The sequence below is a fragment of the Oenanthe melanoleuca genome, chromosome 7 (assembly GCF_029582105.1).
Source record: "Oenanthe melanoleuca isolate GR-GAL-2019-014 chromosome 7, OMel1.0, whole genome shotgun sequence".
Classification (NCBI taxonomy): domain Eukaryota; kingdom Metazoa; phylum Chordata; class Aves; order Passeriformes; family Muscicapidae; genus Oenanthe; species Oenanthe melanoleuca.
This window is the reverse complement of record NC_079341.1, coordinates 27,818,021-27,833,649: the sequence shown is the minus strand read 5'-3', so window position 1 is coordinate 27,833,649 and position 15,629 is coordinate 27,818,021. Positions and strand designations below refer to the sequence as shown.

Sequence of the window (15,629 nt, the reverse complement as noted above, 5' to 3'; positions counted from 1 at the left end):
GACTGTGCTAATGTCTGGTCCTTGCACAGAGGGACCAAGGAGGGGTCAGAGGACACTTCGTGTGCTGTGCTTGACACCTCAGTGCTTTTGTAGGAACTACTACAGCATGTCTTGACATTACCATGCTTTTAAATAGGCAGAAGTTTCTCAGAGCAGCCCTGTGCAGATTGGTTGTGTGGGATTAGTGGCAGCACCAAGGCCAAAGGTCCATGCTCTGCTCTGGCTGTGTGTACCCCTGCCCTCCTGGGCTGTGGTGCAGGGGGATGGAGCTGCTTGGGGCATGTGTAGAGTTACAGCAGAGGCACCACAGGTTCCAGGAGATGTGTGCAGAAGGGGATCAGGGCAGAGTGCCTGGGCATGAATGTGGGTGCACCAAAGCCAGTCCCCTCAGGCAGGGACCTCACTGTGTCCATCACAGCTCAGAAAGAGCCTTTATGAGCGGGCAGTAAGGAAAGTGCTGAGTGGGGATATTGCAGCTCTTGCTGTTGCATTGGCTGCTCCACAGAGCTGAGGAAACAAGGTCAAATTAAATGTGTGTGGAGGAAGTTGGCAGGTCTCCTTTGGCTGTAAAAGCAGCTGAAATTCTTACTCCTGGATCTGGTAGAGAAGGTCTGGTGGACAGTCCACACACCTCCTCATGCTTTTTAAATTAAGTGTGTTGGAAGGAGATGCTGGGAAATGCTGGATGAGCTCCTGACATTTTGTTTTTGCACCAGGGACGGGTGGACAGGAGCATGGTACTCTCCTAATTAATGCTAATGGCTCTGCTGCTGGCCAGGCACGTGGCTGGGGCCATGTGCAGGGTGAGGGGTGAAGCCCCTTGGCAGGGCTGCCAGGGCAGCTCTCACAGGCTTGCTTTCCCCCAGGAGAAGATCGGCTGGAGGAAGGAGGCGTCTCACCTGCTGGTGTTCACCACGGACGACGTGCCCCACATAGCCCTGGATGGGAAGCTGGGGGGGCTGGTGCAGCCCCACGATGGCCAGTGCCACCTGAACGATGCCAACGAGTACAGCGCGTCCAGCCAGCTGGTGAGTGGGGCACGGGGCCCCTCTGGACACCAGCCAGCCCCCCTCCAGCAGCTTCTGCCAAATGCACTGCCTGCTCTAACCCAGCTTCTGCAATTTGCAAATAAAACTTGCTCTTCCCTTAGGCATTCCCCCGTAGTGAATGCTTCTGTGACGTCCAAAAATGAGTTAGTGAATTCCTTCAAAGCTCATTTCAAGGGATGGAAAAGTAACTTGGTGTCCTGAAGAGCATTACATTTTGCCTGCAAAGTGTAGAGGAAACACAGAATATGTCATTCCTTTTCTGAAATGTGTCTGAGGGCTGTCCAGAGGATTTTTCTGAGGAGGATGTGTCTACCTTGATGTGGCTACGCCAGCAAGTACAACAGAATGCTCCTTTTATTCACAGCCTTTGAGCACAACACTAACATAAACCTTAGTAATAAACAGGCAAACTAGCCCTCTTTAAAAATTGAACTCAGTGGAGGAAACTTCTGGGATGAGTGAGCACTTGACTGCCACTTCATTATCCCATCCTTCTGCAGAGTGGTGCTTTATTCAGCAGATCACATACACTAATTATGATTTTTGTTCCAGAATGTTGCCCTGTGAGGGGAGGGGAATCTAGGTGGCTGTGTTAAGGTCAGAAGCTGGGCTCTCCATTGGAACCCCTGTGCAATCCTACCAAGTGGATGTATGTGTAAGGGAGCACAGTCCCTGGACAGTCCTGAGCTCCCTTATGTGTAGCTAGTTCTGGGGAGCTGGCATGGGGATGCTGCCTTGATGCTCCCATGTTTGAATCTCAACCAGCCTTCCAGTCTTCAAGTAAATGAGGTGATTTTTTTCCAAGGACAGCACCTCAGAAGCAGGCAGGAATTTTAAACAAGCTGGTCTCTTGAAACTGAGCCCTGGTTCTTTATTTTGTTGCTCGAGCAGTGTCTCCCTGCCATCCTCTCTGCCTGAGAAATCTGCAGAATTAAAGTTTATTGTAATCTCTTTATGGAGAAAAAACAGGCAATGGATGTTTTGGGAGAAAAAAAATTGATACATTTCCACTTCCTGCAGTTCTAGATCTCCCTGTCTTGCACCCCTTGAGGTAACAGCCTTTTAGCACATGTGCATCTGCTGATGGCAAAATAGAAAGGGGAGAGAAATAAACCCAGTGTTTAGGGTATTGCTGTGGCTAGTGGTGTTGTCAGTCATGCACTCTAGCAAGGAGTGCAGCAGAAATATTTAACAGATTTCTACTACTTCAGTTGGGATTGTGCTGCTACATCAGGGACTTCATCCCGCAGCAAAACACGCCATGTGTCTGGAATGAATTTTGCTGTTGGGAAGAGAAGAGCAATGAAATTAGTCTTTGTTTCTGTGTTACCCACCAGTCTTTCTGCCCATTTTTTTCCCCCTAGGATTATCCTTCCCTGGCACTTCTTGGGGAGAAACTTGCTGAAAACAACATCCACCTGATTTTTGCTGTTACAAAAAGTCATTACATGCTGTACAAGGTAAGTGCTGCTGAGCTGCCTGGGCTGGGGGGAGATTGAAGCACCTCTTGAGGCTCTGGGGAGTGAGGCAGCTGCAGACATGTGTGTGTGCAGTGGCAAGCACGTGTGTGCATGGTGAGGCTGCATGCATGTGCCCACAGGCTGCCAGTGCAGGCAGGCACAGCTCAGCCCTGCTGGTCCTTCCAGCAGAAAGCACTAAAGCTTCTTAGAGCAAACAGATCTATATGTGTCAGCGAGCATGTGAAGAGCTAAAATAGACTCCATGTTAATCTGGGTGTTGGGATGGCTGCCAGTGTGCAGCGTGCCAGAGAGCAGAAACCTGCTCGGCCCATTCTGCAGTGACTTAATCCCATTACCTAATCCTGCACAGCCTCTCTGCCCAGCTGTGTTTTTCCATCCCAGAGTCCGGGGCCCTGATGTGCCACACACAAGTTGAACTCTCCTGCCATTCCTGCTCTCCCCTCCAAAAGGAAAGTTGCCCCAAGGCACAAAGAGCAGCCTGTGCCTGGAGCTGCCCCGTGGGGTTTTGCTGCTCTGAGGATGCAGGGCTGCTGTTTCAGGCGGGGCTGCTTTTGGAAACCTCTGCCGAGGCTCCAGCAGGAGCAACAAGCAGCTGTGTTGCTATGGTCAGGATGCTGCTGTTAGCCCAAGGGGAGTGGGAGGGCTGAGCTTGTTCTCCACCCCCTCTCTTGGGATGCTCAGGGTTGTGAGGCACCCAGCCCTTCCCTCCCTGCAGTGCCAGCTTTCCCAAGTGCACAGCAGCTGGGTCTTGCCCCCTCCAGCAGCAGAGCCAGGTATGTTTGTCCCTGTCCCGTGGCCATGAGCTTTGTTTAATATTTGACATGTTCCTTAGCAATGCTTTACTTTAATGCTCCACATTAATGGGAGCCTAACCATACCACTGGGTGATGGGGCAGTGTGTGTGGCCTGTGTCCCTGTGTCCCTGTCCTTCCTCATCCTCAGCTTTCTTCTCTGCACCTCAACATTTTAATTGTTCTTTTTTTTAATTTTTTTTTTATTTTTTTTTATTTTTTTTAATTTTATTTTTTTTTAAGAACTTTACTACTTTGATCCCTGGAACAACAGTGGAAATTTTGCACAAAGATTCCAAGAATATCATTGAGCTGATCGTCAAAGCCTACAACGTAAGTGCATTTTAATACCACAGCTGCTGAGAGCTTGGCCAGCTCAGCTCCCCCCAGTGAGCTCCACCCAGCTGGGCTGCCTCCCTCCCCTGTCCTCTCCACACTGCTGGAGCTGGGATGTCCACCCTGGAGAGGGAAACAAGGTGTGTGAGGAGGAGAAGCAGCATGGATATCCAAGAGAACCTGTGGGATAGCAGAAATTTCACCTTATGTCTCTTGTGTGCAGAATTACCCACAAAACACAGCCCCCATCTAAAACAGATGTCTCTCAGAGCACCCTACCAGTAGGTAAAATAGATTATTTCTTTGTTATCTGATGTTCAGAGGCCTCTCAAGGATGTGGTCAGGTGCAGATAAGGTCGAATCCTTGAGTTGCTCTCTGTGCAGCCCACGTTGGTTTTCAACACCCTGTGAGTACCACCATGCACCCAAAGGAGCCCTGCCTGTGTGGCATTGCCTGTGCAGCCTGCCCTGCCACAGTGAGGAGGACAGCAAGGGACCTGGAGTTGTTCTGCTGACCTGATGTTGTCCATCTCCATGGAGATCAGGGCAGCAGATCAATTAGAAGCAGCTTGTTAGTGTCAACATTTGTGTTGACTTCTCCCTGAATTCTTATGGGTCAGGATTCTGCAAGGATATTTCTGGGTGTTGGGTATGGAGATCTGACCCCATAACAGGTCAGCCCTGCTCTGGGAAAGAGGACAGGGGAGCATATCAGTGTAGCAGCTAATTTCTACAGGATGATTTGGGCTGGAGCAGTGTCCATAAATTAATTGGCAATTGGCACACGCAGCATTCAGCCCACAGGCAATGGGTGCTCTGTATGGTCCCAGTTTCTACCCCATGAACAGCTTCTCTGTAGAGAGTAGAGAGATGGGAAATTATTCCTTTCTTTCCTCAAGGACTGTTTAGATTCACCCAGCCAAAACTCATCTATTTCCTGTCCATTTCTAGAAGCATTGGCTCTTTGCTGGCGTGTGAACCTTGATTTTGTCATCACATGTACTGGCAAGAAGTTTGAATTAGTACTTTTCCTTAATCTGGCCTCTTTGGTGAGGGCAGGGAGAAGAGGGATGGAGCTGGAAGCTGGCTTTGGATAATAAGCATATTTGTACAAAAAGCTACATTTTGAAAAACTTTGTCGTTTTTGGACACCACTGGTATAAAAATCAGTTCCAGCCATTGGACGAATTAAACAAAACAATGTCATTCTGAATTAATATTTATAAACTACATTTTGTTGTGACTTAAAAAGTCTGTGTATGCAGCAGGGAAGAGAGTTGAGAAGCAGAAGAAAGGGGTAGAAGCCCACCAAAACCTCACGGATGGAAAATGCTCTTCACTTTGAAAAGTTTTTTCAAAGCAAGAGATTTTTCAATATTTTTTCCCCGTGTGCTGTTTCCAGCTGACACTTATGAAAGGGTGCTTTTTGTTCAGCTTTTTCTTCTAAGAGGGAGAATACATTTTTCTGACCATTTGGGTGAAATGAAGAAAGCAGGACAGAGTTAGTGCAGCTTCATGTCTTCCCTGTGCTGCACAACAGACATTGCAGGACAGCTGCCAGTGGAGACTCAGGCTGTGCACTTTGCTCAGCTGGTTTATGGGGAGGAGAATGTGCAGATGTGCACAGAAAGCTCTGACCTTCCATTCAGAGATATTCAGTTTGTGGTTGAGAAAGTTTTCTTCTTTTTCTTGTGCACCCATATGTTCCCAGTGTTGGCTGCAGTGTCCATTACACCTGTCCTAGAGGGCATGGGCCACCTGCAGGGGTGGCAGACAGCTCCCTGTGAAATCCAGTTGAGATCATCAGAAGTCTTCTGTGCTGGTTGAATGAAACTCAAATGTCAATGTGTGTGCAGGAGTGGATGTCCTACCACCCTCTGGAAACACCAGGAGAAGAGACTAAAGCAGGAGAAACCCTTCTGTCTTTGGGAGCTTGATGTTTGCTTTCCCATTGTGTTTGCAGAGTATTCGGTCCAAGGTGGAGCTCACAGTTTGGGACAGCCCTGAGGACATTGGCCTGACCTTCACTGCCACGTGCCAGGATGGGCTGTCCTATCCTGGGCTCAGGAAGTGTGGGGATCTCAAAATTGGAGACACGGTGAGTCTGCCTTTCAGTCTGTTCCCTGGAGAGGCTGTTTCACCCACTTCCCTTGGTTGATGAGGAGCTGTGAGGAAAGAGGGAATACAGGCATCTTGTCTACAGTACAATCTAAATGTCCTGATCAGGCAGCAGGATGCAATAGTCAAAAATGGGCTTTTTTCCCCTTAATCACAGATATTCACATCACACTCTCACTCTGTGAAATTTCATGGGCAGCTGCCCTCCTCTCCTGTGTTCAGTTCCTAGGTTATTGGATGGCAGCACAAACTGAAATAAATGTTAACATGGAATAATCCATCCTGTGCTTTTTAAAAAGCAGAGAAGCCAAGCTTGGCTTGTTTGAATTGAGTATTGATGCAGATAAATGAGGTGCTGGGCTGCAGGCTAGGGCAGGAGGGCTCAGGTCAGTGGGGAGCCTCCTCCCTTTCTCCAGACTTTTGCTGTCTGAGGCCGTGGGTGTAGGTTTGTTAGCAGCCTGATTGCCTTATTTGAGAAGAGTGATTCTGCAAACATACCAGAGCTCTCAGTGCTGTGGCATATAAAAATAGTTTGAAAGAGTCAACAGTAGCTGGAGTTTTACCCCGCCAAATAAGGATCATGTGAGGTGTTAAACAGGGAGGTGGCCTTGCTTTTTAAACTGAGTTTACTGGGTCTTGGATAGGTGGGTAAAAGCAATCCCTGTAGCTCCTTGCTCCTACAGGAAAACTTGAACCCCCAAGGAAGCAGAGTCAATCTGGTGGTTGATCCTGGGCTCCCAGGCTCAGCAGGAGCAGGGGGATGGCTCCAGCTGCTGCAGCTTGTGCCATAAAGGGTCTGGCTGTGGGTGCAGCAGGAGCTGGCACTGGCACTGCTCCATCTTAGGGGCACTCTGAGTGTCAAGGTGCTTGCACAGGCAGAGATGCCACAGGATTGTGGGATCATGTACCTCACCCCCTCTTTTCAGCTGCTTTCTGCCCCATTGCTTCCACATGGCTCGAGATTTGACTCCTGCTAAGAAAGTTTCCCTAAGAGGATAATGCTGGCACTGGACCCTAATCTGCCAGGGTTCAGTCCTGGGGCTGTGGGTGTCAGTGGGTGAAAGGGAGCAGGATTACCCTGATCCCCTTATCTTGCTTTCTGATCTCCTCCTCTGTAATTTGAGCTTCTATCCTGATTGCTTCAGGCTTTGGGAATGGGAGGGTGTCAAGGGAGATTTCCTGGGGGTGCAGCTTTCCTGCTGTGTCTTCATCTGCACATCACCCCTTGACTTGTGGGACAGTGAAGTCAGTGAGAGCTTGAGGTGACCCCCAAATGTCCCCAGAGAGAAAGCATTCCTTCCTGAGGCCTAGGAAAGGGTCTCATTTCCTTGGAATAAGGTTAATCCTCCTTGCTAACTGGCAGCTCCGGGCAGTGCTGGCCAGCCCTAACAAAGAGCAGGATTAAATCGGGGGCCAAGCAAGCAACCAAAGCATGGTCTTCGTTTTCTCAAGGAGAAAATCCCTGACACTGGATTGTAGCAATATAAAACGAGTAGGGGTGTGATGTATGACCATTTAATGATGTGTACAACCCTTCTGAAGCCAGGCTTGATAGAAGCATCCATTAAAAATGGCCTGTGAGCAGCATGCCAAAAGTTTGAGACTGTGGGGCTGATACACATTTCCACATGCAAATCAGGAGTCCCATAAAACCTTCTAAATCCATGATCTTATAGGCACCTTGGGTTCTTTGCTGTGCTGATTAGATCTTTGATAGTGCTTATATTGAGAGAGTTTTCTATTTTTAATAGCATGAAAACTGGGCTATTTGCTAGAGTTTTGCCCTGTTGAATTAATGGGAATAGGCAGGTTCCTTCCCACTTCACAGAAACCAGTTGTGAATAGCTGACAGCAGAGTTTTAAAATGCTTTGGATGCCCAGCCCCCATGGGACTGCCAGATGTTGGTGCATTGAGCTGCAGGTACCTTTGCTGGATGTGCAATTGTTTGGGCCTTTTCTGCACACCCGGGAACAAAGCTCTGCCACACTGAGCTGGGCCCTGTTCCATGGAATTGCTCCATGGATTTTCCCCAGGACATTTACTCTTCCCTGAAATAAGTGGGCCAGGAGACCCGTCTCCCTTTTTAAGGCCTTTATTAAGGACAACTTTGGGTGGGGAACCCGAGGGGTCAAATTATTATAATTATTCAAATTATTATAAATTTGAAATTAAGGGGCTCTTGGGCAAAGAAATGAGAATTAGGGATAACAGTTCTTTACTGGGAAAATTAAAATAGAAATATGGTATTACAAAAAAACCCCTGACAGAGTCAGAATACAACCCGACACCCTTTCAATCAGTCAGGGTGTTGGCAGCAGTCCCATTCAATGGTGGCTGCATCCTCCTGCAGTGGCAGATGTGGTTCAGCTGAAGCAGTGCTCCTGTAGAAGGGTGCAGCCTTCCTCCAAAAGTCCAGGGATGATGTAGAAAGGTCCAGCTTCTCCTCTGGAATCCAGTGGAAAGGAGGTATCTTGCTGTCCAGAATCTCATTTTTTATCTAGGTAGGAAAGGATTGGTTCCTCCCCCTGGCTGGAGCATCTTCCAAAGGGATGATGGAATTTTATCAGTCATGCAGTGGGACTGAATGGCCCAGCAGCAGATGATATTTTCCTGGAGGGAGGATGGGTTGCGGGAAAGATAAAGATGATTGCCCCATCTTAAAGACGGCCCATTAGCAGACGGTATGTGCCACGGAGATAACAGGTGGTGATAGAATACGCATTTCTGGCCACATCAACCCAACACAAGGTATTCCCCTCCCTGCTGGGGAAGCAGTGCCGTGGCCAAGCCTGTCACCGTGCCTCTCCGCAGGTGTCCTTCGAGGTGGCGGTGGAGGCGCGCGGCTGCCCGGCCGAGGACAGGCCGCACACCTTCACCATCAGGCCGGCCGGCTTCCGCGACACGCTGCAGGTGGCCGTGGCCTACAGCTGCCGCTGCGGCTGCAGCGCCCGGGCCGCGCCGGCCAGCGCCAAGTGCAGCGGCAACGGCACCTACAGCTGCGGGCTGTGCCAGTGCCTGCCCGGCTCCCTGGGCGCGCGCTGCGAGTGCCAGGAGGGCGCCGGCGCCGACTCGCACCACGCGCTGTGCCGCGAGGCCGAGGGCAAGCCGCTGTGCAGCGGCCGCGGCGAGTGCAGCTGCAACCAGTGCCTGTGCTACGAGAGCGAGTTCGGCAACATCTACGGGCCCTTCTGCGAGTGCGACGACTTCTCCTGCGCCAGGTACAAGGGAGTCCTCTGCTCAGGTAGGAGCCTCTCCTCCCTCTGCCCTCCCTGTCGAGAGCGCCAAAGCTGCCCCAGAATGGGGCAGGGAATCTGCCCTGTTGCTGCAGGAGTCCCTGTGGGAAAAAGAAGGGAGAGGTTTAGGAGCATCCACAGTTACTAGTTTATTTTCCTATCCAGAAGTAGCTCCAGTTTTGTCCCTAACACAAGTTTTTACAGTAGAATGGCGTGGATTAGGGTAGCTGTTGTGCTAGGCTTGGTGATAATGGTTTATAGAAAGTTTGTAAAGGTGTTGGAATCTGTTCAAGGTATGTATGGATCATGGTTATGTACCCAGTTTGTTAGAGGAGGAGCAGGGAATAAGGCTCTTCAGCCTTTCCTTTCCTTCTTCTCCTTTGAATCTGTTACATCACTTTTGGATGATATCCAGTTTCTGCTGAATGTTAAAGAGACCACCTTCCCAGTATTTAATTTGGTAAGCTTCCTCTATACAGTCTTCAGCTTCTCTAGAATGAGGGCTGAGATTTCTAGAGGGGCTGGTTTGACTCCAGCATTGGAGTCAAAGGCTCTCTCCCTGCAGGCTTGTCTGCTGCCTGGGTCCCATGAGATGAGCACAGTCTTGGCTTTGGTGTTGTTATTTTGATGTAACTATGCACATCTCTTGCATTTCCGTAGGAAAGAGTAAACCAGCACTGGCTTGAATCCTCTGAGGCTTTTTTGGTGTTTTCATAGTTGGATTTTTCCTACGTGTGCCATCCTCCCCTGCCTAGGCAGAAACAATCTTCTTTTAAAGATGAAGTATTTGGTGTAATCCCCTGGTACATCACAGGTGAAAGGAAAGATTGTGTTTCAGTCTGTTACTTATTAGAGAAAAGCTGTATTAAAGATTCCTAAAGCTGTTTTATGTATAGAGTTTTCTCCCACTGGGAAAACAAGTCATTCACTGGGGAAGCTGTAGCCAGTCAGCTTTGCTTAAACAAAGGCAGAAGAGTTATTTAGCTGTGTTTGCTAAAATGGTTTTAAAACCTCGCCAGTCCAAGGTCAAATAATTTACCTTGAACATAATTGCCTGGATTAGCCCTCATACATAATTCCTTCAGTTGGATCAGGGCAAAGGGTTGTTCTTTAAATTTTGCCTGCTTTCAAGTAACTAAAATATTTCCGTAGCTGAAAACCTTGGACAAAAATTTCAAACAAGTGTAAGCTTGGAAAAAATAGTTACTTTTTATGTTTTCTCCAGGGAAGTGGTAGCGTTTTTTCTGCTGCTGTTTATCTTGCCCTGCATATTTCAGAGTTGGGCAGTAAGCTTAGGTTGAAAGTTTCTGGCTGTTTGAGGAAGTTGTGTTGTTAGGTGGATAGAGGATGTTTGTGTTAATTTTCCTGTAGCCTGACTAGTGATTTTTGTCTCTAAAGATGAGGCAGGCAGTACTCTGGGTTTGGAATTCTCCTGGACATCCAGTGGGAAAGGCCAGTTCCACCCTGACAGTGACTGCCAAGATTGAGGGGTCTTTGGGGCTCTCCCAGCTGATGCATGAGTGAGAAGATGGGTGAGCATGAAAAAAGTGTTTGAAAATAGATGGAGGGAAAAAATTAAACTCAACTGAGAAGTAATTAGGGGAACTACTGCCTGGGAGTTCCAGAAGACCACATTGCTTTGATAGAATCATCCCACCCAAAAGGACTACATTTAAAAGCAAGCAGGGGAGCAATGATATAAAGAGAGGTTGTGAGTTACTGGTGTAGCAATTGCTGCAAGAGAGGGACACACCTCTGCTCAAATTTCCTTTTCAGCAGGAGGGCCAGAGCTCTGCTGCTACACAGGAAAGCAAGTTATGTCTCTTCTGTGCACCTGCTTTCTTCTGTCCCTGTGGAAGATGTCTGGTGCTGGGAAGCACAGCATAGCTGGTTTGGGATTTACTGAAGTTTTTAAAAGTAATTTAAAAGTCCTTTTTATAGCTATGAAAGAAAACAAAGGGTAGGCTGAGGCCAAGCAAGCTCTTTGCTCGAGGGATGGGATGGAGCTGTGTGGGGTGATTTGTTGGCTTTTTCTTTTTTCCAGAAATTCCAGCAATTATGATCCTAAATCTGAACTGTAGCAAGTGCTGTGCCAGTGATATAACATTTTGAGGTGGTTTTGTCAGACCAAGAGGCTTGGGATTGACCAGCCCACCAAGCTTGCATGGCAGGGCTATGCCCAAAGCTGCCCCTAAAAACAGCCCTCTGCTACACCAAACATTGCTGGGGGCTTCCAGCAGAGCACCCTCTCTCCCCTCTACAAATGGGGCCTTCTTAGAAAACACCAGGTTTTTAGCCCAGCACTGAACATCTGTCCACCAACACATGCAGTAGACTCAGCAGCCAGAAGAGTTTGGGTGATGCCTTGGGAGCAGGATGATTCCCAGGGCAGTTGCTGTGGTGGCTGGTTGCTGTTTTTGTTCCTGCTAGGGGGTGAAATGGCAGCCTGGCCTCACTCTGTCTTTTCCTGGGCACAGAGTCTGTCCCTGAAAGGCTCTGTCATCCCTGTGCCCATCACTCTCTGGGGACAATGCAGGGGGAGACCAACAGGTTTTAGCTAATGCACAAACCAAAAAAGCAATGTAGGGAGGTGTCATTTTGCTGCAGATTGTTTTCTCTGTCCTTGCTTGGGAGTTTCTTGGCTTGGACCCATGAAAGAAACTCATCACTGCTGTCAAGGGGTTTATTTATACTCTTTGAGTCCTCTGGTTGCATAGGAGACAGTCACTGCCTCTCAGTGCATTTCTGATGACTGACTGTACTTTGGACAATGAAACCCAACCTCAGGTTTAGCACACAGGCTGTGGTGTCCCCCTCAAATGCATTTACACCTGCCCCAGCTGCTGAACAGGATGATACCCTGAACCTGGGAGTGCCCATCCCAGACAGAGCTGGTGAGAAAACAGCCAGTCCAACCCAAACTGAGGTTTTGGGGAGCACCAGGAGGAGAGCACAGTTTTCTGAGCTGAGAACTAAAAGTCCACTTAGGCAAACTCCTTTGCACCTACGTGGCTGTGGTTTGTGGCATTCCTCAGCTCAGAGCCCCATGAACCCCCTGCCAACCAATGTGGGCATTTCTTCCTTTTATGAACTGCAGTAAAGCTGTCCCCACTGAGTCACTGCAATTGCACAGGGATGGGTGGCATGTTCTGCTCAGGCATCCTGTATTCCCAGCAAAAGCCACAGTGGGGTTGAAATATTCTGAAATGAACTTGTTTCTTGTCTCTTGGCATTTGGTCCTTTGGCTAGGAAAAAACACTTTAATTCTTGGGTCCATTTATAAATATTGGAGCCTCATTTTTTCAGCATTTGAGAGGAGAGCTGCCTCCAGACAGTGCTGCCTATGGCTCCAGTCCTTTTGTAGTCCCCCTCATGCAGTGGTGAAGCATATTTTGGGTGAGAGAGAATCTAAAGAAGCAGCAAGAATTTAATTCCTATTAGTGGGAGGTTTAAAGTGCCTCCTGCATCTGTGAGGCAGGTGGGAAAAGGGAGTAATTTATAATGTGGAGTAAATGTTGATTCAAGTTGCATCCAACTCCTAGTCCATGTCACTTAGTCACTAATAAGTGGCATTTGTCCTGCTGCTCCCTAAATCCAGTTAACAGCTCCAGAGTAGCTGTTTCAAACCATTGATCCAGCTTTTGGAGGGGCCATAGGGGATGGGTTGCATGAGTGCTCTGTTCTTCCAGAAGAAATGCAGCTGGGCTGTCTGCAGCACTGTGCTCTGATAAGGCAGGCAGAGGCTTTCCAAACCCTCAAATACTTTACTCCCAGTTTTTCTTTGGGTGGAGAGGCTGCCTTTTTGCATCACTGTGTCCCCTCTACTCTGAAATGTGGGTGGCTGTGGGAGAGGGGCTGAAAGCCCCTGCCTGCAGCTGGGCTGGGGAAGGGGCAGCTGGCTGCACAACCCACAGGCTTTTGAACTCCTTGGCTGCCTGCCAGGCAGTTTGACAAAGGAGGAAACATCTCTGCCCTAATTGCATTCCTGAAGGTCCCATAAAACTAGGTGGCAGGAGGGAGGAGAGGCCCCAGTAAGGGCATCACAGATTTGCCACTAATGAAGAAAGACTGGCCTGTTGGAGGCCAAGCTTCATTAGCTTCAATTGCTCCAGACCTACTTTTTCTTGGATGGGGGGACACAGAGTAATATGGCATCATATGGATCTCTAAAGAAATTTCCCCTTACCCACCAGCACTGTTCCCCAGCTCCCTGTGTGTGTCATTTGTGTATTCTTCAGCCCAGGACTCTGGCTGTACATCACTAATTACAGAAGAGCACTCGTGCTGCAGCCATTCCTCCCCCAAAAACACAAAAGATCTCATCCCAAAAAATCCATACTGCCTGAGCAGCAGGGCAGTACTGATGGTGGTCCAGCTTTGGGGGATCAGGTCTTTTGTGGTTTTTCTTGTTCAGTTTTTTTTTTTCTTTTTCTTTTTTTTTTTTTTTTTTTTTTAGAATTGGGCAGTAAATCAGATTTATAAACAGTTTTGCATCTGCAAATGAAGCTCTTCAATGTCTCTCTAGCTTGTAAGCAGCTGTGAGCATCTGAACTGGTTAAGGTGACTGAAGGTCCTGGCTGGCTAAAGCACAGCATGATGGTGGTGCCTTGGAGCAGAGGAGCTGCTCTGGCCTCCCTCACCAGCACAGGGCTTCCAGTGACACAGAGAACTCAGGTCAACAAAAAAAAAAGCAAAAGCATCAGGTGCCAAATCTGCAAGTACATGCAAGTGCCATCACTTCTGAGATGGGATGTGGGAAGAGACAGCTCATTGAAAATTCGGGGTTTATTTTGCAGAGAATAGCCAAGCTGATGTGTGATGTGACTCCAGCTGCCCTGCAGAAATCACTTCAAAAACTGCTGAGTTTGTTCAAGCCCTCAGTATTTACTTCTGAATGCTTCCTCTCTTGGTTTTAGTAAGTGGGGAAGCTCAGGGAGGTTTTAGCTTGTACTAAGGCCCAGGGAGATAAGGCTTTTTTGCTTTGTTTTAACACAGCCTCAAATTAGCAACATCACTCATGCTTTTCCAGTTTGTTTTTGCTGTACATTTAACAGCCAGTGGGATGATGGATCAGTGCCAGTGCCCCAGTTTCTGGTCCTGCATTACAGCCTCATGCTTTGAGAGCAGCACTTGGGTTTGATTTCCCTGCTGGTGTCTCCACCTGGAGATTTGGATGTATCTGTTACTATACAAATCACTGTGCCTGTTGTCTGGAAATAGAGTTTTTACCACATGTACTTTTGTAGTTACTATTCACCTACCCAGTGGTGAATAAAACTGCTGTCCTGGGTGGTAATAATAACTGCCCCTTGGATGGAGGATGCTGGTGTGCATGTGAAAGTTCACATGTGAGAATAAAGATGATCCACATCTTTCAGAAACACAACAGCTTTTTATTTTTGGTCTTAATTCTCTTCATTCCTAATGCCTAAATTTTTACCAGAAGCTGCTGTTAAGAAAGAAATGGGTAGTATTTGATTTTTTAACCTCTGAGGTGCAGGTGATGTTTAAGTGTGGTTTGGGGAGGAGGTAGAGCTTCTTTTGTGCCTACTGTGCTGTGGCTGTATTATTGACAAATGTACTCCTGCCAGAAGGAAGAGGGTGGCCTGTGGCAGAAAGAAGAGAGGGAACAGACTAAACCACATCTGCAATGTTTCCTTTTAAATCACGTCAAGTGTTGTTATCTGTAGGTTTTTCTGAGCACTGCCTAGTAAAAGAGAACCTGAAGTGGAGAGATAAAAGGACCATATAATATTGAAGTTAAAAATACTCCTTTGGCTGTTGCTAAGTGCTAGTGCAGCTGTGAGCAGGCAGCTGCAGGGAGATGCAGCTCTGTCTCTGGGGCAGCTGCCCCCTGGGTCAATCCCTCTCTGCTTCCCATGTGGGAGGAGAATGGGGAGCACACATCTACCAGCATGCTTGAGGCTTATTTTGGTGACAGAGGGTGCAGTGTCAGCTCAGGTCACTGTGCTGTAACTCACAGTGCCACTTGCTTTGTGAGGAGTCCCAGTCATCAGCAGCAGGCTGGGGGCTCAGGGGTCAGTGGCTGCCAGTGCTGCTGGTGCGCAGGGCATGGGAGGGTGGTTTGGGTGAGCAGAACCAAGTCCTCTGAAACAAACCCCTGTATCATTAGGGTGTTGTAGCACTGCAAATGCCCCTTTTCCCTAAAGGGCATTTTCTCTTTTCCAAAGAGCAGGGTAGGAGGCAGGGAGCTGAAGACAAGCTGAGTCTGAGCTAGAAGACAGCAGTCTGTATATGATGTCACACTGTGTGAGCCCATGGCTCCTTGGCAGCCCACAAACCTGGCCTCAGGCACCTTGAGGCCTCTTGCCTACCATGCCACCTGCAGAGCCCAGGGGACCTTATGCCCAGAGCAGACAACAAGATGGCACTGCTGCAGCACCTCTCTTTTACAGTGAGGTCAAAACAGACTGCATGCTTATCTTTGAGCTTCCTAAAGATCTTTCTCCTTGTTATATTCCCATTTGGCCTTTGCTTTTATCATCTGCAGAAGCTGCTCAGCCAAAGGTGCCAGAGAATAAATGGACAAAGAAGGAAAAATAAACCTCTGACTTGCTGTGTCCCATAGCTGTGAGGAACTGAGGCCAGAGCACTGTGCC

At 48.3% G+C, this 15,629-nt stretch overlaps 1 protein-coding gene across 1 annotated transcript in view; it reads left to right on the top strand.

Annotated features, from left to right (window-relative positions):
- The window catches only part of ITGB5 (integrin subunit beta 5), a 52,688-nt gene that overhangs the window by 21,517 nt on the left and 15,542 nt on the right, over positions 1-15,629 (top strand). The window contains exons 6-10 of the mRNA XM_056496215.1: positions 867-1,028; positions 2,414-2,509; positions 3,565-3,654; positions 5,621-5,755; positions 8,588-9,017. Of these exons, the coding sequence (XP_056352190.1) occupies positions 867-1,028; positions 2,414-2,509; positions 3,565-3,654; positions 5,621-5,755; positions 8,588-9,017 (913 nt within the window). The remainder of the gene's footprint in view (positions 1-866; positions 1,029-2,413; positions 2,510-3,564; positions 3,655-5,620; positions 5,756-8,587; positions 9,018-15,629) is intronic.